Source organism: Plectropomus leopardus, chromosome 16 (assembly GCF_026936395.1).
Source record: "Plectropomus leopardus strain MGB_pleo_1.0 chromosome 16, ASM2693639v1, whole genome shotgun sequence".
In the NCBI taxonomy this organism is placed as follows: domain Eukaryota; kingdom Metazoa; phylum Chordata; class Actinopteri; order Perciformes; family Serranidae; genus Plectropomus; species Plectropomus leopardus.
Window position 1 is genome coordinate 9316251 of NC_142191.1, and position 26527 is coordinate 9342777.

Sequence of the window (26527 nt, forward strand, 5' to 3'; positions counted from 1 at the left end):
TTCACTGACCTCTTTTATTAACGCTCAGAGTGAAATAAGTTATAGAAGTTTCACATCCTTTACTTAAAGGAATACCTCAGGAAACGTTTTTCTTGCATGACTCTGATAAACGAAAAATCCAAAAATTGAGAAAAGTCTTGTTCAATGTCCTGGGGGTCCACTTTTAGCAACAGCAAAACATCTGTTAAAACCTTTCACACTCGTGCAGTTAAATTCAAGTCTTATCTATTCATATGCTCCTTACTCTTTTCCACTTAAAAGTAAAACTTAATCCATGCTCTCCTCAAAGCCAGACTCCACTGACAAAAACATCATTTCGCCTCAGTGAACACAGGAGCTGCTGGTCTAGGGCTGCCTCAATCAGTTAGTTTGTTTGTGTTATAGCGTGACTTTGCGAAATCCCAAATAACTCCTTTAAAACGCCAAATTCAAAGTATCTTTGTAGGTTGTCCTGTGAGAGCAGTGTATTTCTAAACAGTTACAGAGTACATAAAAAATATATATTTTGAGCAAATGTGCTCAAAATGCAGGCCGCTGCTCAGCAGGCATCATCTTCAGTTCAATTCAATGTTATTATTTGTCACCCATATCATCATCATCATCATCATCATCAATACTGCAATACAATATGTACTGTCTCTGTCACTCTCATATCAACATCATCATCAATACTACAATACAATATGTACTGTTTCTGTCACTCTCATATCAACATCATCATCAATGCTACAATGCAATGTGTAGTATTACTATCATCCAATCATCATCATCAGCAACATTAACATTGTCAATATGTGCTGTCACCCTATCACCATCATTGTCAGTACTACAAGTACAACAATACGTACCGTTACTGCCACTCTATCATCATTGGTACTACAAGTACAATGTGTACTGTTACTGTCACCCTGTCATAGTCAACATCAACATTGTCATACTACAATACAACATGCAGTTACTTTTTAAGCCTCCATGAACCCCCATGTGAAAACAGAGAGTACCTTTGACTGATGACCTGCACAGAAACACAGAAATTGTTCTGCTGACCAAAGTTTGCACAACACACTTAATCTGAGTCTAAGACATTTTGCATGTTCAGATATTTGTCTTTCTGCAAGCAGCAAAACTCGCTTGTTTCACTTTGCTGCACACACTAGCGTGCACAATACTATTAGGGGTTATTCAAGAGCAAAGGACCACACACTACAACAGACGGGAGGAGTTTCCTAAACCCAGCCACGCCATTGGTTTGGCCTCGCGGGGGAGCTGCGCTGCAGGCAGGGTGCTGAGAAGGAAGCTTTCAAGTGCGACTGAAAACGAAAGTCGATGAGGACAAGCGGGGACAGACACCTGCGAGGGTTTATGTTCCTGTGAAATATGACGAACACGGTAAGAAACCCGTCAGCACCTGCTGAAATGTTTTCATGCAGACTTGCATCCTTTCAGTTCGCTTTGTCGACTGTTCTCGTGCGCAGTTTGAGCTTCTTCGCGCTTTAAAAGTTACTATAAAGTATCTGCATTATGCAAGTGCTGACATCGAGCCCGAATAAGCAAAAATGGCCTAACTTTGATGTGTTTGCTTTGACAGTCTATGCCGAGGCTATTATGTAGTTGTAAACAATGCACACATTGTCTGTCTAATAAAGCTGGGGCTATAAGCAGCTGAAACTTTGACCTACTTATAAACATATTTTAGAAATGTTGCTGATTATAGTGCACTTTATGGTTTTATTACGAACCAAAGAAAGTGTGTTTTAATTACTTTATCACTTATTTTTATTTGAAGCACTTACATAATTATAATTTAAATGTTTTATATATGTTATTTAGATCTTATTTATCTTGTATTTTTGTTGTTCCTAACCCCTCTATTTTCCCCTACTCCACCTCTTTTTATGAAATAATCATTAAGCACATTGTATATTAGAAGCTGTATTTCATATTATTCAAAGTCATTTTAACACTACATCTTTGATTAATGCACCCTAAATGATAAATAATGATAACTGATCCTTACTCTGCTGCTCCTGAGCATGTTTGCCAAACTTTTATTTTATTTTATTTTATTTTTTAAAAAAAATAACCATATATGGTTTTTATAAGGAAAAAATGAATTATTTTTTAATCACATATAGTCCTTGAGCAGCTGTGACCCCACCAAACCACTGAGGCAGAAACTATGCATTAACAGGGGGAAAGACTATTCGACGGGGAAAAGCACTTCGATACAGCACCAGCATTAGCAGGTCATAGTTCAAAACACAAAAGACTGCAGATAAGAAGTTGTGTGTCTCTGTTAGTAGATAAAGACGTTAATGGACTCCTGGGTGTTTGAAGATCTCCTTTAGACGTGTTTTAAGATGTTTAATAAATAAAACATTTGAATATTATTTAAAAATTCAGAATCTATGAATAAAAAAATCTATGAACTTGACTTTTATTACATATTATGTGGGTTTTCATTTTCCCACTGTTTTTACAACCTGTGTACTTTCATACGTAGGCTAATAACTCTCTGATTTCTGACATTTTATTGTTAATATAGACAATTTGATGTCATGGGCTGCTGGGTTGCTATTTGTTCCCTTGGTACCAGTAACCTCCCAATATTTATTTCATTTTCTCTTTTTTTTCCTTTAACATACCATATAGTCAAACAAGGACACCCAGTGGCAGATCAACTATGTTTTTATGTTGTCTACCTTTGTTTCAATTCCATTAAAAGTGTCAAATATCAAACTTGACTTCAATGCCAATAGATTTGCAATAATGTCTTACTTCAATATAATACTTGATCTAAAAAAGTCAACATCTGATACCATTTTCGACACCACTGGCCAAAATTTGACCTTGAGGGTATTACTTTTTCATTTTTTTTAAAATAAATTATCAAAACATAAATATAACAAGGCTATATTATGACATCTTTTTTTGGTTGTAGCAGAGAGCAGCAGAATGACTGGTGACAATAACATAAAGTGAGAAAACTCTACTGTGGAAAATGAGTACTGAAACTGTTTCAAATATTCAGAACATATATGTATCGATAAATTGCCATTTTGACAACACTGTTTTAACATCAGCATCACTTCCTTCTCCAGTATTGGGATTCAGGCAGAGCAGGGCTGCAACATGAGCTGGAGTTTGTGGATATATTGGAGGAGAGGAGGCGCAGCAGTGATCTCGGCCATGCCCTCAGGACCTTCAGCCCGAGCCCTTACAGAGGATCTCCGTCCTGCTCCAGAGCTGAGCTCAACAAAGCCGTGCTGGAGTCCCAGTATCTGCGCTACGTGGCCAAGGAGGTGGGATGGTGTGATTTGAAAAGACGTAGCAAAGAAGTTTCACACTGCTGCTTCTTAATCACTGAGTCAGTGTTTTTCCTGCGTTTCTACTCAGATCGCTACGGAGACGGGGTCATCGGTGGAGGAGGTGAAAGAGGAGGCTTGTGGGATTATGGAGGAAATGTCTCAAAACTTGCAGCTGGGGTTCATCAGGCTGATGGGCTACACACTCAGCAAGGTTTTTAAGAGGCTCTTCACCGGAATCTATGTCAACATGGAGGGACTCAACACGGTCAGGACCGACTCACTAATCAATACTGAGCTCAGAGTAACAGTGCATAAATGAAAAATATTTCGTATTACACCACAGAGAGAGTCCACCTTCCACTGCAGCTTCTAAATAACTGTTTTCCTATTTCGTATGCAGCAGATCTTAGTGGTTTGCTTTAGCCTAAAAGCATATATTCTCACTTTCCACATGTAGTATCTAACCATGCACTTAGGTGTACTTTCATTTATGCAAATTTTGAGATATCTGTCTTTAAGGTGATCTGTGACAATCAAGCACTAAAAAATTTCGTGAAAATAAGTAAGACAGTATGTTTTTTTAAGTTATTGCTGTGATCAATCCACAGATGTAAACTAAGAGGCAATAAGAAACTCTTAGATGCAATGTCCTTTAATATTTCCTTTAAAATAATCGTTTCACCTGTAATCTTATTGCAATTTCTTACTCAAATAAGTATTTAATCGCTGAAAAGATGATCTTTTCATAAAACTAGGATGTCTATGCAGCAGAAAGACGCAAATTCATTTGAAATCGGTGCTGCATGACCAAAGAAACCGGAAAAAACAGAGAAAACGGACTGTGGCATTTGCTTTTGCTCAAGACAGTCATGTTCAATGTCCAGCCTGGGGGCCAACTGTGGCCCTCAGCTTGTCTTTCAAAATATACTATTTGATTAACACAATATTGGTTAATCAAGCAAGATCACTTTGCATTTATTTCCATTCACCTCATGATGGCAAGACCATCATACAGTTTGAAGGCATGCGCCCAGTGGGAACTACGAAGGCAAAACTAATGTAACACAACTTATTACGCCAACAGCCCCCTTCCCCAAATGAGAGTACAAGGAAACAACTGGAGGAATGTCCACTACAGTGTCCACTATGTCAAACTCAAAAACAGTCTTTGTTTATGAGACAGAGTAAACCAACCAAAGAAATGTCCAATTTCCTCAATTTCCTCCCCTCTAAATGCAAAAATACAAGCCAGGAAAGATCTCTGCGTTCTAACAACAATAAAGTCCAAAAAAAAAAAATCAAACTCACCAGCTGTTGAAGCGAGACAGGAAATCTTTTGGCCTTTGGTCTTTACGGTCCTCCACACGCACAGGTTTCTCTGCTGCTCTCTGTCATAAAACCGCCATAAAAAGGAGTTAAATTTGTTTTTTTCTCGGCAGCAGGCTGCACAGCTTCAACCTCACTCCTCTGTCTCTTCTCACCCAACAAATTCAAACACCCCTTCCCGAACAATTCCCTCTGCTTCCTTCCCCTATGCCACGCCCCCTTCACCTGTTTAAAACAGCACAGCTGTGATAAGTAACAGTGTGCCTATACACTAAGATATACGCAGACAACACACACACATATATATATATATATATATATTAGTGCTGGGCCATTAACGGCGTTAACGTGCTGCGTTAACGCGGGATTCTTATCGCGCGATAAGGAAATTATCGCGCGATAAACTATTCACTAAGTTGGGTCTATACAGTGAGCAAGGCACCAATTTCACTTTGTTGTTTAAGCGCGGATGTATACCTGGTGGAATTACGCGGAGGGGGCGTGAACAAGGCGGAAGCTGGTCTGCCTGAGTGACCGGAGTGATTTGGCTCAAGCCGTGTCACAAAGCTGCTGACTGTTAATGGTCTTCTTCGTGACCTCTAATGTAGGCCCACAGTTCAGTTAGGGTCATGTTATCAGAGGCTGCGCCCTTTGCTGTTCATTCCAGTTAGCAGGAAAAAGCTTTTTCCACATGGAGACAGAACCTGTGCTCCTAAATGTCTGTGTTTAACAAAATTAAAAAAAGTTAAACACCAAAGTAAATCTTATGGAACATTATTTTTCTTTACCAAATATTATAGTAGAACAGCTTTCTCAAGCAGTTTGTGATGCATTTTCATCATTTAGATAGATAGATATTATTTTGAATGTCTTTGGCAAAATTCAAATCTATAATTTTAATCTAGATTAATCTAGATTAACTACAGGATTGCAGTGAAATTAATCTAGATTAAAAAAATTAATCCATGCCCAGCACTAATATATATACAAGCTACAAGGTAGATTTATTGTAATTTTTCTTAAACATGGTTTAAGAAGAGTTTACATATTGTAAACCTGAGTTTGTTTTATATTTATATCATTTTTATCTTTGCATCTCTTGTCTGCACGTCTGTTATTTTTCATGGTGATTTTTATTTCGAAAGATTTTAATCATGTAGTAATTAATTTTACCTTTTATATCTTATCTCTTTACTCTTTTATTGTAAATCTGTATCCATTATTGTGTTTTTATATTGCACTGCTCCATAAAGCACCTTGAATTGCCCTGTTGTATGAAATGTGCTATACAAATAAAGCTGCCTCACCACAAAAACAGAGGAGAAGCTGCCAGATTAAGCAGTGTCTTTTCAACAATTGCAGTGAGAAGCTAATCTTATTCATTTTCTTGATAAAAAAATGTTTTAGCATATTCAAACTTGTGTTTAAATGAATGACACAGTGGTTGCTTTTCTTGCAATGGACCACCTTTATGATAAATGTGATATATCAAACAAGTATTGCTTCCTAATCTACTTTACTAAGAAGCCGATACAGTATTAGATTCTTCTGTTTTCTGTCCTTTTCAGCTCCAACAAGCCATTCAGGAGAATCCTGTGATCCTGATGCCCAATCACAGGAGCTATGTGGACTTCCTGGTTATCTCCTACATCCTTTTCACCTACGACATCCCCATACCTGTTATTGCTGCTGGAATTCGCAAGTATCTATTTGAATTAAAACAACAGAATATTTTTTGGTTAATGTATACGTTTTGATGACTTATTTCTTTGCTTGCAGACACTCACTTCTCACTTTTTCTATTTCTTTTCCACTATGAAGCTCTCGCAGGGATGAAGATGGTCGGAGAGATACTGCGGCGCTCGGGAGCTTTTTTTATCCGACGCGCCATTGGCTCTGACAAACTATACTGGGCAGTGCTGTCAGAATATGTCAGAACCATTGTCAAGGTAAGACATAATAATCTGCTACATCACCTCTTTTGGAAACAGCTTCCTCAGTCCATATCAGCTGCTGTGTTTGACCATCTGTAAAAAGTGCTGCCAACTGTTAAATGTGTTTTCTGTAGAGAGGATTTGCTCCTGTGGAGTTTTATGTAGAGGGCCTACGGAGTCGCACGCTGAAGTCCCTGATACCCAAGTTAGGTACGTGTCAATTTAGAACTCTTTGTGTAGAAAATTGTTTTTGTCAGAACGTATATTTTGTGGTCTCTGTTGCGTGATAATAGATCTTACTGTTGACAGTTTAGGTCTTTTCTCCAACCACTTCCCAGACCAGTGTGTCTCCAAAAACATAATTCAGCAATTTAATTTTTCTTTTTTTTCATATTCATTGGTCTTTGTGCCAGCGATTGGTTGTCCATCTGTCCATCCCATTCCATTCCCATTAGATTTTGGTGGTCATAGGTCAAAGGTCAAGGTCATGGTTACCTTACATCTATCTCATTTTTGTGAACACAGTATCTCAAGAGTGTGTTTTTTCCTAATTTGGCACAATCATTCACTTTGACTCAATGATTAAGTAATCAGATTTTGGTGGTCAAAGGTCAAGATCACTGTAACCTTGCATCTGTCTCATTCTTGTGAATGTGATGTCTTAAGAACACCTTGAGAGAATATCTTCAAATCGGCACAAACGTCCACTTTGACTCAAGAATGAACTGAATAGATTTTGGTGGTCAAATGTCAAGGTCACTGTGACCTTGCATCTGTCTCATTCTCATAAAGGTGATATCTCAATAACACCTTAAGGGTGTTTCCTGAAATTTGGCACCAACTTCCACTTTGAGTCAAGGATGATCTAATTAGAATTTGGTAGCCAAAGGTGAAGGTCACTGTGACCCCACCTGTCTCACTCTTGTATATTGTGATATCTCGAGAACACCTTGAGGGGATGTCCTCAAATTTGGCACAAACAGACAACCATGAGGTGCCAATTTGAGTTTTATGCCACTGTGTACAGGGGTAGATACTGCCTCTGTGTGGTGGTAGCGTGTACTTACGTTTGTTCAAAATACTGCATTCCTCCCAACCAGTTGGTCATAAGTTCCCACAAGTTACTTGGAGTTACCAACAAAGTAAAACAGTTGCATTTATGAATTGCCATTTGGAAACTTTACAAAATATTATTGTATCTGCATGTGTCTGCAGGTATGATGCACATGGTGTTGGAGCCTTACTTTAAAGGTGAGGTGTATGACATCACCTTGGTCCCCATCAGTATCAGCTACGACCGAGTGCTGGAGGAGTCCCTGCTCGCCCACGAGTTACTTGGGATCCCTAAACCCAAAGAAAGCACCACAGTACGTCCTGATCACATTACTTGCTTCACCAACTATTCCTAATCAACTCAGTCTAATTAGCCTAACTAACTTCCAGCATTTAGTTTATAGTGAAGCTTAACTGGATTCAGATGCCCCATTACTGCCTTTCTCTGAGTTCTTACCAATGTGTAATTTTGTTTGTAAAAGTATGTAAAAATACTAAAAAATGTATTTATTGTAATTGCAAATAATATATTTTTGTCTCAGACTTCAATAACTCTTTAGTGTAGGTCAGAAGGGTTTGTGCATGAATAAAGCCGATTATTTCTGGCGTGTAATTCACTCCCAGCTTTGCTTTTTCTCCACAGGGTCTGCTGAAAGCTAGCAAAGTGCTCCAGGAAGATTACGGCAGCATGCATGTGACCTTTGGCCGCCCCATGTCAGTCCGACATTTGTGTCAGGGAAAGATAAACCGCAGCCACTACAACCTCATACCCAGGTAGAAAAAAAAAGTCCCTCCATATAGTTTTTCTGTCTAAACACAGTCAAATTTAGTCTGAAAAGAAACATTGAATCAGCCTTAATAAACAGACTAATCACACATTCTAAACTCCATTTTGAGTCACTATTAACCCTATAAATTTGCAGAAATAATAAAAAGCATGACCTCACTGTCCGCAGTAGTGCTGTTTTTCTATGGTAAAGTGAGAAAAAACCCATTTTCTAAGTCTGATCCCATTTTTTTCTCCTGTGTTAATGACTTAAGAAAAGTTGAAAAAAAAAGTTTTGCAAGGGTAAACTGTGAAACGAGTGAAAAGTTTTTCAAGCATTTTTTTCTCACTCAATTTTTGTGTCTTTCATAATTTTCCTATCTCACTGTAACATACTGCACCCTGTATGTGTGTCCTCTCATTCTCCCTGCATCCTCTCTCCCTTTACATCTGTTCACAGAGACCTTCCCCAGAAGCCCAGCGCAGAGGCTCAGGCCTGTGTGAGCTGGCTGGCTCATCTGATGGTAAGGATCCAAGAGAAGGGCTCTCTGATCAGCACGTGGTCTCTGATGGCGTGCCTGTTGCTGCAGGCTCCTACCACAGTTTTAACAGAGGAGGGTCTGCTGTGGCATCAGCTGACAGAAAAAACCCTCTGGCTCAGGAAGCTGGCGCTGGACTTTGGGGCTCGCCTGAACTGGCCTGGTGGGTGAATAGATTTTTATTTATTTGTTGTAAAAATTGTATCTTTTTATACCTCTGCAAGGGCCATAGCCATGGCTGTAGGTATTATGTTTTCGAGTTGACGGTCTGTGCCATTTTCGTGGGTGTAATGTCTCAAAAATGCCAGGTGGGAATTTCTGTAAATTTGGCACAAATGTCCAAAAGAACTCAAGGATGAACTGATTAGATTTTGGTGGACATAGGTCAAAGGTCACTGTGACATCTTCCATCTCATTCTTATAAACACAATATTTTAAGAACGCCTTTAGGGAACATGATATCTCGAGAACACCTTGAGGTACTTTTTGAAAATTTTGCCCAAATGTCCACTTTTAATCAAATTTGATGAGCTCATTAGATTTTGGTGATCAAAGGACAAGGTCACTATGACCTTGCAATTGTCCCGTTCTCATGAGCACCATATCTCAAGAACACCTTGGAGGAGTTTTTCCAAATTTTGCACAGAGGTCCACTTGGGCTCATGAACAAATTGATTAGAATTTTGGGGACCTTGTGTCCATCTCATTTTGTGGTCATTGTTGACTGTTAACATATTTTACAGTTTACAAATATGGTCGTTTCTCCAAAAATATCCCCATACCAAAATCAAAAACCAAAAAACATAACTCAGTGATTTGAATTAATTTGTTTCATATTTATTGGTCAAATATTTTGTCTCCATGCTGGCAGTGTTTTCGGGTTCCAGTCTTTCAACCCCAAAAACTGAACATGGTATCTGAAAAATGCCTTAAGGGAATTTCTTCTAATTTGGCACAAACATCCACATGGACTCAGTGATGACCTGATAAGATTTTGGTGGTCATACGTCACTTGCATCCATCTCATTCTCGTTTCCACAATAGCTCCAGAACACCTCGAGGGAATTTCTTCAGATTTGGCACAAACATCTGCTCTGACTCAAGGATGAACTGATGAAAATTTGGTGCTCAAATGTCACTGTGACCTCACAGAATTTGTGTATTGACAACACTATATATTCAAAAGGTCAAAAGTCAGATTCACTTTGACATCATATTGTTATGCAAAAAAATTTCAGGCCATTACATCTTATTTAAGAACAGAGGGGGAGACATTTGGTCAGATACTGAAATGATGACATTAATCTTGAAACTGTGCTCATTGTAAAGATCTCCTGTGCTGCTGGGGAAAGATGTGTGTGAAGCATCCTGGATGTGAACTGTAACTGCAACTTGGCCGGTTTATGGAGACATACGAGTCCGTAATTCTATTTTTAGATTTAGCACAAGCATCAGACTGTAGCACATGATTGAGTTAAGTGATCTCCTTTCAATGGGCCTTTTCAGGAGTTTTATTTTCTCTTCCCTTGAATGACCAGTAGGTGGCATTTGCATATTGCATCACAACTGAACCCAACAAAGTTAATGCAGAAAAGTAACTGAGTTGGATGTATCTGCGTCTCACCTCGGGACACCAAAGGCTCTTTCAACCCCGTCTGAAGTAGATCAGACAGATTAGATGAATGTGGGTTGGCACAAGCGTTCAGATTCACTTAGGAGCTTAATGCACTTTAAGTAACTCATCCTAAGAGGACCCTACTGAACTGTTTCACTTCACAGGTCTCGTGTGTGTGAAAATACACACATGCAGCCACACAAACACACATACATAGAAACCACACTACAAACTATGCAGAGGCTGATGCAAAAATCTTAAACTCCATACTTTAATAATAAAAGTGTGGACATCATTTTCTGCAGGACAATTCCCTGACGCAGATGTGATGTCATCCACTGTGGCGCTTCATCGCTCCATAGTTAACCATAAAGCGGGGCGTGTCTACCTGGTTCAGGAGGAAGAACGCAAGAGGAAGCATCCAATCAGCCCGGAGGAGGATGTGATCAGGACAGCGGCAGCGGTTTTGATGCTGGCTTCCTATAGGAATCAATGTCTGCACGTTTTCATGCGTCCTGCCATGCTTGCAACAGCCATACACGTCACAAAGACCACACAGAGAGGTGAGGGTTCAACATTTTTTTCAACTAACACACTGTGAGATTTAATTATATATTTTCCCTTTTCTTAATTGTGATCTGCTATTCTGTTCACAGACGAGCTTTCCGCCTTCTTCTGCTTCCTACAGGACGTCTTCTCCCACGAATTCATCTTCATCCCTGGAAAGTCGTCCCAGGTAACACCCTCATCTTTCAGGGCTCTGCTTCCTTCGGGCATCTCAGGACAAAGTTCCCAAAGAGGATTATTGTCCTGTTAAACCGTGGTAATAAAATGTTTGGTGCAAACATCACCACAGCTCTGACAAACTGGACGGGCTTAACTTCATTTGAAGTCAGAGTAGAATCAGTTCAGGTCGACTGGTGTGCATTTGCAACCATGTGTGCAACATCGTAAGACTAAAAGAGTCAAAAATATTGTTGCCTTGTTATTGATACTGTGTGAATCTGCCTGTTGATATCTGTCTTTCCTTTAATCAGGACTTTGAGGAGGCGTGCTTCCTCCTGAAGAAGTGTGGAGCAGTCCACGTCACTCAACAGGAAGTGACGGTGTCAGACGCGGGGCTGGAAGTGTTATCCTTCCTGCAGGCACTTCTGCAACCCTTCATAGACTCTTATCAGGTGCTTCGACTTTTGCCTCCTCACATTGAGAAAATGCACTACAGTACGCACATGTTGCTGACAAGTGTAGCAACCACTGAGGACACAAAGTTATGACCTCTGTATTTATTCTGGGAATTTGGGTGTTTAAGCAACCTTGGGGTAGTTTACATTATTCAGGTGAACAGATTGCACTTTTTTTTATTCTGATTCGAGGATTTTTTGTGTCATTTTTGACTTTTACTTTAGGTCAACAAAAATGAACGAGTAAACACCACACTAAAATAAACAATTCAGTATTTCTTCAGCACGATGTTATTCCTGGCCGTGTGGTCGTTTTTCTGAATTAACCATATAGTAATCTAGATTTTTTTTTTTAAATCTCCTAAATTCTCAATGCGATAAAAATTCCATGAATTCTATTTTTTTTCGGAATTTAGATATAATCTTACCAATTATTTTATTTGTGAATTAATGAGATGCCAATATTATAGATTTTTCAGTGAGATAATCTTATTTTCATTTTTCTGAATTAAAGAGATGTAATCTCTCGTGAATTCCCGACAAGATGATTAACCTTAATAAATAAAAATCGTTTAAATTGTGGATGAGACAATGATCTCAATTATTCTTATTTTTCTCAAATAACAGGATAATCCTGTTTATTCTTCTTTTTATGAATTAACAGGATGAAAATCATTGTTATTTCAAACTAGCAGATTTTTTTATGAAAACTTTTCTCATAATTCTGAAAAAATAATCTCATTAATGCAGAAAAACAGCTGATTTTTTTTCCTCAAATGACTGCATAATGCTTACGTAAAATTGAGACCTTCATGTTGAGAGATAAATCGGGAGCACTTTCATTTACAGGGCTGTAATTCTCACAAATTTTCCAGAAAGTTACCTGGAGATTAAATACTTATTTTTATTAATTATAGAGAAAATAGAGATAAAGTTAAGTAGTTTATAACCAGTTGTTGGCTGCTCTGTTTAAATACAATAAGTATAAAACTTCCAAACAATTAATTATAGACGTGAGTGATGAGGATTTTTTCTTCCCCAGGGCTCTGTAAATCTGGCATATAGGTGGTTTATGTCCCTCTGTTTGATCAGGTGTGTTTTTATGTCCAGGTGATGTTCAGGTACCTCTGTGAGGACGGAGTTAATGTGTTCACTGAGAAACAGTTCCTTCCTGCTGTGCGAAGCCTGGCTACAAAGCTCATCCTCTCAGGTGAAACAGAATGTGACCTCTGACCTCCAGAATTAATCTCATTGTGTTAATCGTTCCCCATAATCATATCAGTGCGTTTCAGGTGAGCTTCGCACTTATGAAGCCCTCTCGTCTGACACTCAGAAGAACGTTTTGTCGGCCCTGCGGAGACTGGAGACTGTGACAAAGTTGAGGGCGTGAGTAACGAGATTAGCCCCTGCAAATCTGTTTGGTTTTAAGCTCATTTTCTGTGGTGCTTGAGAAGCTGTCTGTATTTCGGATGCCAAAGTCAAGTTTCTCTGTCTGTTCTGTAATCACAGGTCCGAGCAGAACGAATACAGAGTGAATAAAGCAGCTCTGAGACGAATTGATGATATACTTTGTGAGTTGGCTTATCCCAAAACAACTGTTTATGTCACCGCCTTTAAAATAATCTCACATTGACTTCAATATCTTCATCATGTGTTTAGGATTTTGCCCTTGCTTGTGTGTATTGCACCAACCAACAGCAGCCTGAGGGATTTATTTTCTCTTCCTCTCTCTCTGTAGCTGGGAAAATCCCTCCCCAGATGCTCCAGACTACACCTGACGCAAAACTTTAGCCTCCATTGGAACGGATCCATCTCCAGTATCAGCTCAGTCCTGTTTACCCCTGCTTGACCCTTTCAGCCTCATATTCCCTCTGTGCCTTTATGCAGTAATCAGAGGTTTGCTGCATTTTAAAGGGATGCTTTAGATCAAAAATCAAAAATATATATTCTTCCTGTTACCTGTTGTGCTATTTATCTATCTAGTTTGTTTTGGTGCGAGTTGCTGAATGTTGGAGATATCAGCGGTAGAGTTGTCTACTGTCTCCAGTATAATGGAGCTATATGGCAATCAGCATGTGATGCTCAAAGCGCCAAAAAAACACATTTGGAAAAACTCAACAGGAATGTCTCTTTCCAGAAATCATGACCTGCTTACTCAAGATAATCCACAGACTTTGTTATGAGCAGCTTCATGTAGGAACTATTTTCTTTCTACCAAACTACACCTGCCAACACAACAGAAGTGTGCATTTCCTGCTCGCTCGCCTAGCACCACTGAAAGTGTTGTGTTTGTATTGGAATACCAATTCCGAACTTCCTAAATCCTGCCCCTGATTATAATAATAATGAACAAAAAACTAATAATGACACAGATAAAAACTTTAAACTACGCATTTCAAACAACACAAACTAAACTGAAACAAGAAGACCCACTCTAGAAACTAGCTGAATTAAAAAAATGGGAAAATTCAAAACAAAACAAAAAATACTAATCCATCCAATCCAAGCTCCATTGTATTGTAGAGAATGGAAGATATCTCTACAGCCAATATTTTAAACACTCACAGCAAAACAATAAAACTGATAAATAACACTAGGACAGAGAAGAAAAAAGTATTTTTGATCTAGGGGTGAACTGTCCCTTTAATTCTGCACTCTGAGCGCTCAGACAGAATATCCTGGATGCCATTGGCCAGACTTAACCTGGCAGCGTTCCTCTCTTGAACGTTTGCTACCTCCCCCCTCTCTGTGTCCTTGTTCTCATCCCTCACAGATCTGTGCTGAGATAAAGCTGCAAAGACCTGATACTGTGACAGTATATTGCAGATTTTTTTTTTTTTTTTTTTTTAAATGGCTGTTATCAGAATTAGCTGGTGAAGAAAGACGGACGTATGACTGATGCAATAGTGATGCCTGCGGATCAAGATACTGAACTATAACTGTGTTTTAATCAGTTACATTGTGTTTTTGTCCTGTAGATTTATCAGAAATTGACAATAAGAGAATGAACAATAGAGCACTTTAACCCTTTAATGCCAGAATCAACATCAGTTTTCTTCACCAGCATTTAAAAACTGACAAAACTTGGAAATATTGTTTTGATTTGTTTCAAAAATATAATGAGCAACTTGGCAAGAAATGTCCCTCAAACCGCAAAAAATGTCCAGGGGTCCCTTGACCTCTGACCTCTGAATGAAGTTGGGTTGAGTCTCCCCTTTGCAGACATGCCTACTTTGCATGCATGCAGTATAAATGTGTCACTCTTGCCTATTTTATTTGAATATTTCTGCATATTGGGGTCCCTAAACATTCATGAAATTGCTACCACCTACAAGCTGAATGCATTGTGATTTACTATTGAAATTTGACATTCAGCATTGATCACAATTTTAAATAAAAAAGAATAATTTAACAGACCCTTTTTTTACCTTTTCTCTTTTTTTTTGGCTTATTTTCAGGTAATTTTCCAGCAAATTTTTATTATTTTATTGCTATTTTTGGGCCATCTATTGTTAAGATGCTTGTCACCAAGCCAATTTGGTCAGGTATCAAAGGGTTAAAATAATTGCTTTCATAGTAACTGCAGTTAGATAGTAAACACTTGATTGTACATATATTAATGTTCCAATTAATAAGTACCATAAAACTGTCTAGTAGCATAACCCATCAAAGATGTGACGCGTCATTTGTTTGAGACATTTATTTTAACTTTACATCTCAATAAATGTAAAACGAATGTAACAAAATGCACCATAGATTCTTGATTTCCACACTTATGTATAATTTCTTCTCTGATTCTGTTTGCACTATTTCCTCAACAACAGTGAGTACAAAAAACAGAGGTCAAAGTTCAAACCAATCAGCCTGCACCTCGGCAGTTAGAAGAAGGCCTCTGATGTGCCAATTAACCAGTGTGTGTCGTTTTTACATGGAGAAAAATTATCTATACACAGGTGGTACGTCGACTTTGATGCGTAAAGCGCTGACGGGGTCTTGACAAAACACCGAGATGTATTCCAGCACTCTAGAATTTAGCTTTTTCTCGCCCTCTTTGGCTCTGTGCCGCTCTTTGTCCCACCGATCCTTCTCCCCATTCATTTGGGAGAAGAGGTTGACCTGGATGGTGCGCAGCGTGGCCGCCAGCACATAGAAACCTCCCTGCAGCATGTGGCAGAAGGCGGCGCCCACGCCCAGCGCCGCGCCCATCAGGTTGGGCACCGTCTCGCACACCACGCACATGCCCTCCAGGAAGTGCAGCGTGCCTTTCCGGGCCAGGGGCTGGCCTTGGTGTAGGTACCCTCCGTGGGGTGAGGGCGTATTTTGGAAGTGGTTCAACATGTATCTCGCGCAGTCTGCGAAGTGGGTGGCGGCCCGGCGCAGCGGGAGAAGGGCCAGGTACAGGTGACATGCGGCTTTGGTGAGGGCGTGGAAGAGCAGCCGCAGCTCGAGCACGGCGTTGCCTGGAGATAAGAGGGTAACGGGGTCAGCTGGAGTCTAATTTAACACCCAGGCTAATGTCAGCAACCATTACAAACAGCGTCTGCCACTGGATTAAAATGCGCACCAGCCATGTGGGCTGCGGGTATCACCTGAGCACGCGAGGCGGGTGGCTGGCAGCGTCATTACAAGCGTGCGCCCCTCAGCAAGGGACCTGTCCTCTGATCAATAGATCCCAACAATAAAGCCTTAAAATTAATTTCCTTACATTGCTGTTTCACTTTTGTCTAGATTATGTCTTGACGCAAGTAAGCAGTTAGGGACTGTTCTTAATTAATGAGGGGGGACAAAACGGGGAAGGCACCTCAAATAATTTTTTTAAGCACTGGGGTGGGGGCTATGTTTTTTGGTTTAAGGTAGCGACATTCAGCGTTTAATTGTTGTATTTTGTATTTATCTTAAATATCATCAAAACCCACAAGTGGGTTTTAAAGGCGTGTTTTCTTAAAAATCTTCAAAACCACACCATTTATCACAGCCAGACACTGTGAAATGTGGTTATTTACGGTAGAGGGAGGGTCATGCACGCTGTAAAAATACATTAAGTTCATTTGTTTTAACTTAAAAACTGTAACTGGACAGTAATGTTTTTATGTACATTGAATTTGAGAGACAAGCTGAATAAAATTTTCTTCTCAAATTAAGTCCACGTAAAAATTTAAGGTTTTGAACTTTATCAAAGTGGGGGGTGGCCGGGCAATTTCATTTGATCTAGTTTTCTTTTGATCATTTCTGGAGCTACAGACATATTCCTTGAGTGCATGACCCTCCCTCCACCATAAAAAGTCATATTTTACAGTTTCTGGCTGTGATAAATGGTGTGATCAGGATTTACAAAGAAAACTTGTATTTCAAACTAGCACTGTGCAATAAATCAATGTTATATTGATGTTGTGATATGGGACTAGATATAAACTTAGATTTTGTATAGCGTATCAGTCTTTTTTTTGGCTTTAAAGGCTTTGTTACAGTAATAACATTCTCTGAACTTACAGAAGCATTCTAGCTGTCCTGTTATTTGCTTTTACCCTCTTAGCCATCATATCTACGTATTGATAGAGGTAATAGGTTTCTAAAAAACTGCTTTTCTCCATATCGCCTTGCCCTGACGGTGTTTAAAATAAATACAAAGAATGACCATTTAAAATTAAATGTCCCCCCCAAGCCAAATCAGAAAACATTACACCTTCCCCCCACAAAAGTATTTGAAGTGCTGCCTCCGTTTTGCACCACTTCCCCTCCCTCATAAATAACAAACAGTCCCTAAAGTTGACCTACATTTATGCTATAGAACATAACACCTGAAAATATTGGGAGGTATGCACTATGTTTATTTTAATCAAACTCAATGTGTGTTAAATAAAAACAGTGTCATTATTTCCTGAGCTAAGATGTCCCAGTGCGCCTGCATCCTGAAAAACTGCAAGTAAAGATAATTTTACTCAGTAAAAATATCAAGTTTACAGCCTACTGTATATCTAATGCACAGGGGGGGAAAGTCTACTATTTTCTACTGTGAATTTATGACAGCTGTTTCCGCCATAAGGTGCCGCAGCGTTCCTGAAAAGAGTCCAAATCTCCACTGACTGATTTTCTCTTACCGTCTATAAAGCAGAAAATCCAGAGCAGGGCAATACTCGCTGCCAACGAAGTCCACCAATCCATGTGGTCTCCCCCCTGTCCCGGACTCGGCAACGAAAAGAAAGAAAGCAGTGAAATCCCCAAAGTTATGATGTGGCCAAGCCCTGCCCTGCCTTTTACGCAGCTAATACCTCAACATTAAGCAGCCGCATTCTCCGCAGGTGTCGGTGTGCAAAGTGCACCTGAGGTGTCAACAGGCGCATTAGGACCAACAGACTACGACTCTTTAACCTACTGCACCTTATTGTGTCTCTCAGAAATGCACACGTGTTTGCTTCACAACCAAATACATGCAAAAACTGATTATTTCAGACATTTTAAGGGTAATTCTGAAGACCTATAGCTTGGCTCTTAATTTAACTATAACTGTTTATTTATTGACTATATTTATACGTTTTAGTCTGTTTTATTGTTTTACTAGATCGTATATCATTTTATTTTATTATTTTTAAAATATTTTTTATCTATTATTTGTTCTGTTATCCTTTTATTTATCATTTATCCATTAATTTATTCATTATTAATTTTTTTTTTTTTTATCTTTTATCTAAAGGTTTTTATCAGGCCTGTTTGCTCAGTTCCTTGTTTTTCTGAGTGCTCTTATTTTAGTGCTTTAATTCGTTATTAAGTCTTGCTTTTTTTACCCATGTGCCTATTACTTCTGATTTTATTGTATGAAGCACTTTGTGTCACAGTTTGCTCATATGAAAAGTGCTAAACAAATAAAGTCTGATTCATTAAAAAGATGTGTATACATTATTTCACTGCATATAGTAATCTGTTGCCATGTTTCAGCCTGTACTTTTCTACACTCCCTTTCTCTTTCAGTATAATTGATTTGATGTCAAATAAATTACTTTTTCACATAAGTTATGCTTTTTTACAGAACTAATATCATTTCTACCACCCAAGAGAGGATGCCTTAGTTCCTGGTGTGTACAAATATAGCCATCATGGGTTTACTACTTGGCAGTCTGCCACCAAGTTTGTCTGGACACACGTGAGTGCCAGACAAGGTGGGAGCAATCACCATGCCTAAAATAGATAATGTAGTTGTTACCATTTTATGAAGAACTATCAGTTATCAGATGCATACAATTTAATTAGAGGAGTAATAGGTAAATTTGAAATTTCAGGACATGGCTCACTGCCCTTTTTAATAAATTGCAGTAAAATAATTTATGACTTTGCAATAAATTAACAAAAATAAATCTAGTCCAAGGCCATTCTAGTTAACTAAAACTAAATTAAAAACAAGGTGTAAAAAGCTAACTGAACTGATATTGTGTACTTATAAAACTAACTAAAAAAAACCAAAATATTCAGGGAATGTCTTGTTGTATGGTAATCCTATTCTGAACTGACCCCAGAATACCCAATTATGAAAAAAATCTAACCTAATAATAAAACTAAACTTTAAAAATCAAACTGAAACGAGCAAACCCACTGTGGAAACTATACCAAAACTTTAAAAAAAAAAAGTGAGAAATACATTGTAACATGCAAACCCACTCTGAAAACTAACTTAAACTAAACTGACCTGACTAAGGCCCAATCAATAAAAAAAAATTTAATGAAAAACAAAAACTGAAATGAGAAAAAACATTCACTTCAATTAACTTTAACTAAATTGATCTGAAAACATATATATATATATATATATATATATTAATATATATATATATATATATATATATATATATATATATTTTTTTTTTTTTTAATAAATATAAATAATTAGAATAAATGTGTTAAAACAAATAATTATAAAAAGCTAATGGAAATTCAAGAGCTTTTGGTAACAGCTTGGATACAGATTTAAACATATTTTATATGAAGCTGTAGTCCTGTCTCGCGGTGAGCGCCGCGTGCGTCTTTGCTCGCTATGAGCCGCTGTCATGGCAACGGAAAACCGTCATGCTGCAGGACACCTGGAGGAGGAGGAGGCCTCTCTCCCTCTGAGGGTTACTACTGTTGAAGCTCGTCTGAGAGGAGAGACCGAGGGTTAGCAGCTGCCACGCTTTTAAAATGTTACAAAGTGTGTTTTATGTGATAATATGACCAAAAGCGGAAGGAGTTTTGATTAATTTCAGCGAACTTTCTGCCGGTTTTCCTCACAAACTGCTGACCTTAACGTCCTCAAGCAAACAGAGGTAAGAAACCGTGGTGACAGGGGCTTGTTAATTATTATTTAGCGGACACAGTGTAAATCGATAAAGATTTAGGTCTAATTTAACATAATTTCATGCAATACTACTTGTGTTGGTCATTTATTACCTTTACATGTCTATTTGATAAGTGATATGTTAATAAACATCAGAATACAAGATGCAAAGGACTGTTTTATTAACCAGAGGAAGGGTTGGCTGGGGCTTGACTTTATTTATTTTATTTTATTTATTTATTTTTACCCTTCCCAAAACTAGATTATTATTTTTTTTAGCCTTTGTGAGTGACTTCGGGAAAAATAAGTTGAAGATGAAATCTTGGAGTTCAAGAAAGCCTCAATTTTTCCATTTTTGTTGTGCTAGCTGGTTAGTTTGTATAAAAAGTTTATTTTTGGCCAGACTTGAAAAAAAATACATTAATTAAATTTAAAATTAAAACAGAAAATGACCATTACATCTGCCTTGTACCTTGTCCATGATACATACAATTTTTGATGAAATATCCCTATTTTAAGAAGCTTGTGTGTGTGTATATATATATATATATATATATATATATATATGTATATATACACTGACATGCTATCAGGTTTTGGAGTCATGTTTTCTTTAGAAAACGTGCATATAGCAATTTATATTTGCATGCAACTCCCCTAAGCAAAAAATGTGTCACTCTCCAGTGCCTAATAAAATAATTGACACGCATCCCCCTTTTTGCACCACCCCATCCCCTCTCATAAATAATGAACAGTCCCTAGTTTAAGTTAATAGTTTATTAGATAGAAATAGAGCACATTAATAAACATCTGTATGCAAATACAAGATATGAACATGCCTTAACAAGAATGTTAATTTAACATCCATCCGTAGTCCCTAAGCAGTAAGGGACTGTCCTTCATTTATCAGAAGGGGGGGGGGGGGTGGCCGGGGCATTACTTATTTTTTCTTTGCTCTTTACCGTTCAATGTTTGAAGGTGTAAAGTTTTAAATGAAATCCTGCAGTTGACAAAGACTTGGTTTTTCACTTTTGTGCCAACAATATATATTTTGGCCAGATTTTAAACAGAATAAACACATTTTGATGAAATATCGCTATTTTAAGCTCAGATTTGGTTATGTTTTACTTTCTCACAGAAGTGTTTGTTGCACATTAAGTGTTCAAGGATAATTGGAAATTAAAAAATTCAGTTTTTACAGTTTCTGACTATGATAAATAGCACAATTTGGGCAATTGTTAAAGAAAACATGCAAAGATTTAAAGTTGTAACCCCATTCCCTTAGCTAAAATATATAACCTAAGTCCTGACCCAGTGCTCAAAAATAGAAAAATAAAAAATAGACATGCCTGCCCCTTCTTGCACCACCTCCTCCCCTCTCATAAATAACAAGCAGTCCCTAACAGGCAGGTATTAAGCATATAGCTAACTCCAAATTAACCACTGCCCTATAAGCAAATCATCACTGAAGGGTCACACCATTTTTTTTCTCATAATTTAGGGATGAGCCCCAAAAGGACCAACACAGCTGGTGGTGTGATCACCTTCCACACATCTTTCCCTGTCAGCCTGTTGAAATCAGAGGTAAAAACAAACTTGCCAACTAATAATTTATCACTGGTGTTTAAATGTCAGAGAGGCGGCCCAGTGTGGCCTGACCAGCACAGACAGGGCGTACAATGGTGGTCTGAATGCCTGGCTGCCCCGTTGTCTGTACAGCGCCATGTGTGAATGTACAACGCTGGAATCTCAGTGTCCTCGGAAAGATGAATGGAAAGGTTTCAGGTTATTGACAGACAGACACGGTAGCCACTGTTACCCTCTCTTAACTCAGGACAAAGGGAGAAAAAATGCCTGGTGAGGGTTCAGATGACATGGAAACAGCCGAGCATCCACATCTAAAGATAGTGGTGTTAAAAACACAAATACAACAAAAAAACTGAAATCTTTGTACTGATGATTAAGTAGCTTAATCATGTTAAAAAAAAAGTAAAACTCATTTATACTGCAGTATACATACCCCACCATATGTGTTTGCGTAACAGTGAGACGCAGCTCAGGTTTCCAGGTAGTGACATGATCTGTCAGTACCTGTTGTGCTGGCCTCTGCCGCCTTCTGTTCACCTACACGATTGTGTCTGGTCTGTCTGTGAACTCAAATTGGGATTTTGGAGTTTTAGGCCACATGGATTTCTTCAAAAAAGAAAAAAAACAACAACCTAGAAATAAAGCTGCAAGCAGCAAATTTCTAACCTGTGCACAGCTTGAGGGTACTGGCGTGACGCCGGCTGAAGCAGCTGTTAATTTCTGCAAAAGTTGCTTAATGCATGCAGAGTGACTGGACCCGTGAGCCATTTCACATGTTGTACCACTTCCTGTGGCCACTATGTGGCACTGCAGAACACACTAAGTGTACGTCATCTGGCTCTGTACCACTTGTAGACCAAACCATGTAAATATCATTTAAATTAAATGATAATTGCCTGACAAAGCTTACTTTGTGTTGCCAGTAGGTGGCGCAGTGAGTTTGACAGGTAACTGACATGCTGATGTTAGTTCTTTGACAGCCTTCATGGTGTATTTAGTTCAAGAGAATGAGGCAGATAAGGTCACAGTGAACTTTGAATTTGACCACTAAAATCTAATCAGTTCATCGTTGACTCAAAGTGGAGTTTTTTTTGTGTGTGTTTTTTTTTTTTAAGAAATTCCCTCATGAAGTTCTTGAGATATAGCATTCACAAGATTGGGATGGTATTGACAGACAAACCACAAATATCATAGAAATATCATCTTTTAGATTCAGGTACAGTTGGCTGTAATGTAACTAGATATGTGATTTTAATGTATATTTTAATTATTGATTTAAAATCAAATAGCCTCTTAGCAAACTGCATGTTGTGCTTATCAATAACACAGTTACAGGATAGTAAATGACCACAGACCTGACCCTACTGGCATTTCAGGAGTGCATGGAGGATGTGAGGGACGCTACAGAGAGCAGAAGGAGCTCATCTCAGCCGAGGAGCCCGAGTAAATGTGTCAGAGCAGAGAAAAGGGAAGAGGTCTCACCTCCTGGGTCGCAGCTGGGTGCCAAACAGAACCGGCTCTCTCACACCTCCCTCAGACGTCTGCAGGTATTTCACCCAACCAAACTTGCACCTGCACAAAAAGATGAGGTAAGTGTTCTTATTGCTTTGTGTTGCTATTTTAGGCAAAGCTGGAAGCTGAAAATGCACAGGCGAAAGAAATAATCCAACCATTACTGGACACAGAAAATGGTTTTGTGAAGGTAAGATGCTTAAAAACTGATCTTTGTTTTTTTATGATCTCATCTCTATGGTTTTCCAATCTCTTTAATTGAGTTTACGTAAAAGGATGTAGCTATTTAATGTAACATGAGCAGCAAAGGGGATAGTGCAAATAAGACGCATCAGTAAAAAAAAAAAGAAAATAAACTAAGTCAACACAGATCAGTCTTATAAGTAAACAGTAAAGAGAGAGAGACGGAGAATATAAGATAGGTAAAGTGTTTAAAAAAAAACAAAAAATGGACAATACAATAGGTAAAAAGTTTAAAAAATAAATAAATAAATAAATAAAAAAATTTGGAGCAATATAGCAGGTAAAAAGTTTAAAAAGCTAAGCAATAAGTTTTAAAAAAAAAACTCCAAGCAATACAACAGAACATGAACAGCAAAAAACACAAAGCAATATAAAGCAATTTAATTAAAAAGTAAAAAAACAGAGTAATATAATAAAAGGTAAAATAAAAAAATGCAGAGCAATATAATAAAAAAAGTAAAAGCAACTCTGAGCAATTTAATACGTGAAAAACACACAGCAATACAACAAGTAAAAAACGCTGAGCAATATAATAAGTAAACAGTAAAAAGGAAACTGATCAAATCAAGAGGCTGATGAATTAACAATGTTTACTCGTCATTGTGATTTAAATCTGTCACTTTGTGTCTGTAACTCCCATACTTGTTGAAACGTTTCTCCATCAAGGACCTGGAGACGTTTCTGAGCCAGCGGGATGTTACAGAGCTGAGGAGGAGGGAGCTGCTGCACAAGCGCTGGACTGAGCGTGTGTGGTTTCCCCTCCAGAGGAGAGTGGAGGAACACGCGTCCAGCTGCAGCCCTGCAGCGAACAAGAGGCGCCAGAGCTTATACAGTCACTACCTCCATCACTGCAACACCAAGGTGATAACGTGATCTCACCATTCAGTCTGCTTGTAATTGCATCTAAACAGCTTTTGTCTTTTTGTGGACTGTGATGCTTTTTGATTCTGTCTCATATAAATTTGCTTCTTTTGTTCATCACAACAAAAGCAAAACTCACATGAGGGATGTGTGATTATCTAACTGCTGCTGCCTTTCATCTTCAGGGCTTTGTGTTTCTAGAAACGTATGATCTGAGAGAATATAATCCGTTTCTTCTCCACATCCAAAAGCCACACTACCTCAAGGTGACTCTGTCTTTTTGTGACTTAAATATTTCACTTAATATATTAAAAAAACAGCTTTGGACATATGTAAGTATTCTGACAATATATTCACTGCTTTGTTCTCTAGCTCAGTGCAGCTGACTTAAAGGAGCCGTCGTATCTTCACTTACATGAAAGACTGAAGGAAAAGAAAATGGCTCGTTCTTGTGCAGCAGGTATCTGAGTATTTTCCTATTTTTGACCAAAAGAAAAAAAAAAGTAAAAGCTGGACTGTGGGCCTTTCAAATGAACGTTTGTTACATTCTCTGGCCATCTAAATCACTAGCCTAAAATGAATTGTAATAGCACGTTTCTAGCCAGTAGAAGGCAGGCACTCTGTTTATTTATAATAATAAAATGTAAAATAAAAAGACTTTGCACTAAAATGTCAAGATTTGGACCTGAAATAATCAAACACAGCTAAATACCCAGATACATTACTTTTCAGATGTAAAAAGTAGCTGGAGTTTTAGTTACTCAAAATGTGGGGGAATTAAAGTAATACAGTAGCAAAAACGCACGTCCAAACCAAAGCAGATGCTGAACCAAAAGTGAGTAAAGAGTCAAACAGAAAAAAAAAAAAACAAAAGAAAAGAAAAAAAAGGCTTGAACATTGCAGAGCTCCAGTCATCAGTTATCACTTTTTAATGCATCAGAGAAGCTGCGACATATCTAGCAACACAGCTCTTCAGACCAGATTGAAACTGCAAAGCTACATTAAACTAAAGAGGCACCTCTATGTAAGTCCTATTAAACTGGGGAATTTAAGTGAGACTCTGAATCTTTTTAAAGTATAAATAACACATTCTTTCTCTTGCTAGTAAAAAGCAAACACCCTCTTGCACAATTCAGTGCACTCAGAGGTTTTTGCTCCTTCAGTCACTAATGTAAGCAAACTAATTCCCCCCTTTTTTCAGGTTGTAAATACAGAACAACACAAGAAGAGAACCTACCTCAGAGTGGACGTCCTCTTAGTGAATCTCTGATGTCTCAGGCCAACACACTGCTGCAGGCCTCATCTGTTCATTCAGGCACTGCATCCAGAAAAACTCCAGCAGACCATGAGACTGCAGGGAGGAAGTCCAGCAGGTAAAAACATACAACATTTTTAAGTGCTTCACAACAGTTGAGCTGCGCCTAAAAAACTGTCCTTTGTTAGTCTTCTTCTCTGGTGTGATCAGTTTTTAATGGAGTTGTATTGCTTTGGTATGTTTGTTCAAACTTGAGCTGCAGCCAGTCGGCTTCATGTGTTCAATCAAACTCTGACGACTGACTCGGTGCACCTGTGGAGCAGTGGTTCCCAACTGGTGGGTCGCGGTCTAAAAGTGGCACAGAGCACAGAGCTTTTATTTTGAAGTGCCCTTTCTGTTTATCATGATATATTTAATTTCTTTGTGTTCTTAGCCAACATGTTTTTTACATTTTGTGAAATAAAACTGAATATGTGGTCATTTATTATGCGTGGACCCTGAGCTAATGACAAAGGAGAAATCTGGACCAGTTTGGAACCACTGCTGTCAAGTAACTCACATATAGGGTGACTTATCATGCATGCCTCATTTTGCACCGTCTTTACAGCCAAAATATGTGAACAGAAAAAAAAATAAAAATCTAAACTCCAGTCTGAATCTTTTTTTGCTCTGTGTGTCCTTTGCGGCACTAAATGTTACTTTTAAACCATATTTTCAATGAAAGTTCAGGATCCATAGTGGCTATGTGACAGAGCTGCAGCACAATAACACTTCAGGATCACAGCAAAAGTTTTCAGTTTGAATAATGTGATGCAAATGTGTCTCTTCCAGGTTCGGCTCTATACCGTACCACATCAGTGCAACTGCATCACCGGATGGAGGGTGCCATCAGAGCGGCTGCTGGCTCTCCAGATGTGGATTTCAGCAACAAGCAGAAAGTTTACAGCAACTTCAGGCCTTGCCTTCATCCAAATAAAATCCATATGCACTACAAATCTTGACTTTTTTCCTTTATGTGGAAGGGTTATTGACAGATAAGCAGGAA

The 26527-nt window shown here is 38.4% G+C and overlaps 3 protein-coding genes across 4 annotated transcripts; 2 read left to right on the forward strand and 1 right to left on the reverse strand.

The window, feature by feature from the left end:
- The first annotated feature begins 1253 nt into the window (after window positions 1-1253).
- gnpat2 (glyceronephosphate O-acyltransferase 2) lies at window positions 1254-15393 on the forward strand. The gene is made up of 16 exons (XM_042503440.2): window positions 1254-1389; window positions 3102-3302; window positions 3397-3573; window positions 6203-6332; window positions 6456-6583; window positions 6703-6778; window positions 7784-7935; window positions 8265-8395; window positions 8848-9089; window positions 10847-11104; window positions 11198-11277; window positions 11579-11719; window positions 12833-12932; window positions 13015-13108; window positions 13232-13293; window positions 13461-15393. The coding sequence occupies exons 1-16, from the start codon at window positions 1378-1380 to the stop codon at window positions 13511-13513; spliced, it is 2037 nt and encodes a 678-aa protein (XP_042359374.2). The 5' UTR covers window positions 1254-1377; the 3' UTR covers window positions 13514-15393.
- A 26-nt stretch (window positions 15394-15419) lies between these two features.
- Window positions 15420-25601, reverse strand: LOC148186822 (uncharacterized). Of its 2 annotated transcripts, none has more exons than XM_088089667.1 (4): window positions 25465-25601; window positions 23094-23183; window positions 17821-17896; window positions 15420-16182 (listed from the first exon to the last, which is right to left on the reverse strand). In XM_088089667.1, exons 3-4 carry the CDS (start codon window positions 17882-17884, stop codon window positions 15662-15664), a joined length of 585 nt encoding a protein of 194 aa, XP_087945793.1. In that variant the 5' UTR covers window positions 17885-17896; window positions 23094-23183; window positions 25465-25601; the 3' UTR covers window positions 15420-15661. The 2 variants fall into 2 exon arrangements, with proteins under 2 accessions (XP_087945793.1, XP_087945792.1); XM_088089666.1 differs by having other exon boundaries at window positions 17821-17906.
- On the forward strand, window positions 19866-26477 carry fam228a (family with sequence similarity 228 member A). Its single transcript, XM_088089665.1, has 9 exons — window positions 19866-20013; window positions 21526-21608; window positions 22988-23158; window positions 23236-23313; window positions 24033-24227; window positions 24413-24493; window positions 24600-24687; window positions 25429-25600; window positions 26314-26477. The coding sequence occupies exons 2-9, from the start codon at window positions 21528-21530 to the stop codon at window positions 26456-26458; spliced, it is 1011 nt and encodes a 336-aa protein (XP_087945791.1). The 5' UTR covers window positions 19866-20013; window positions 21526-21527; the 3' UTR covers window positions 26459-26477.
- Window positions 26478-26527: the final 50 nt, after the last annotated feature.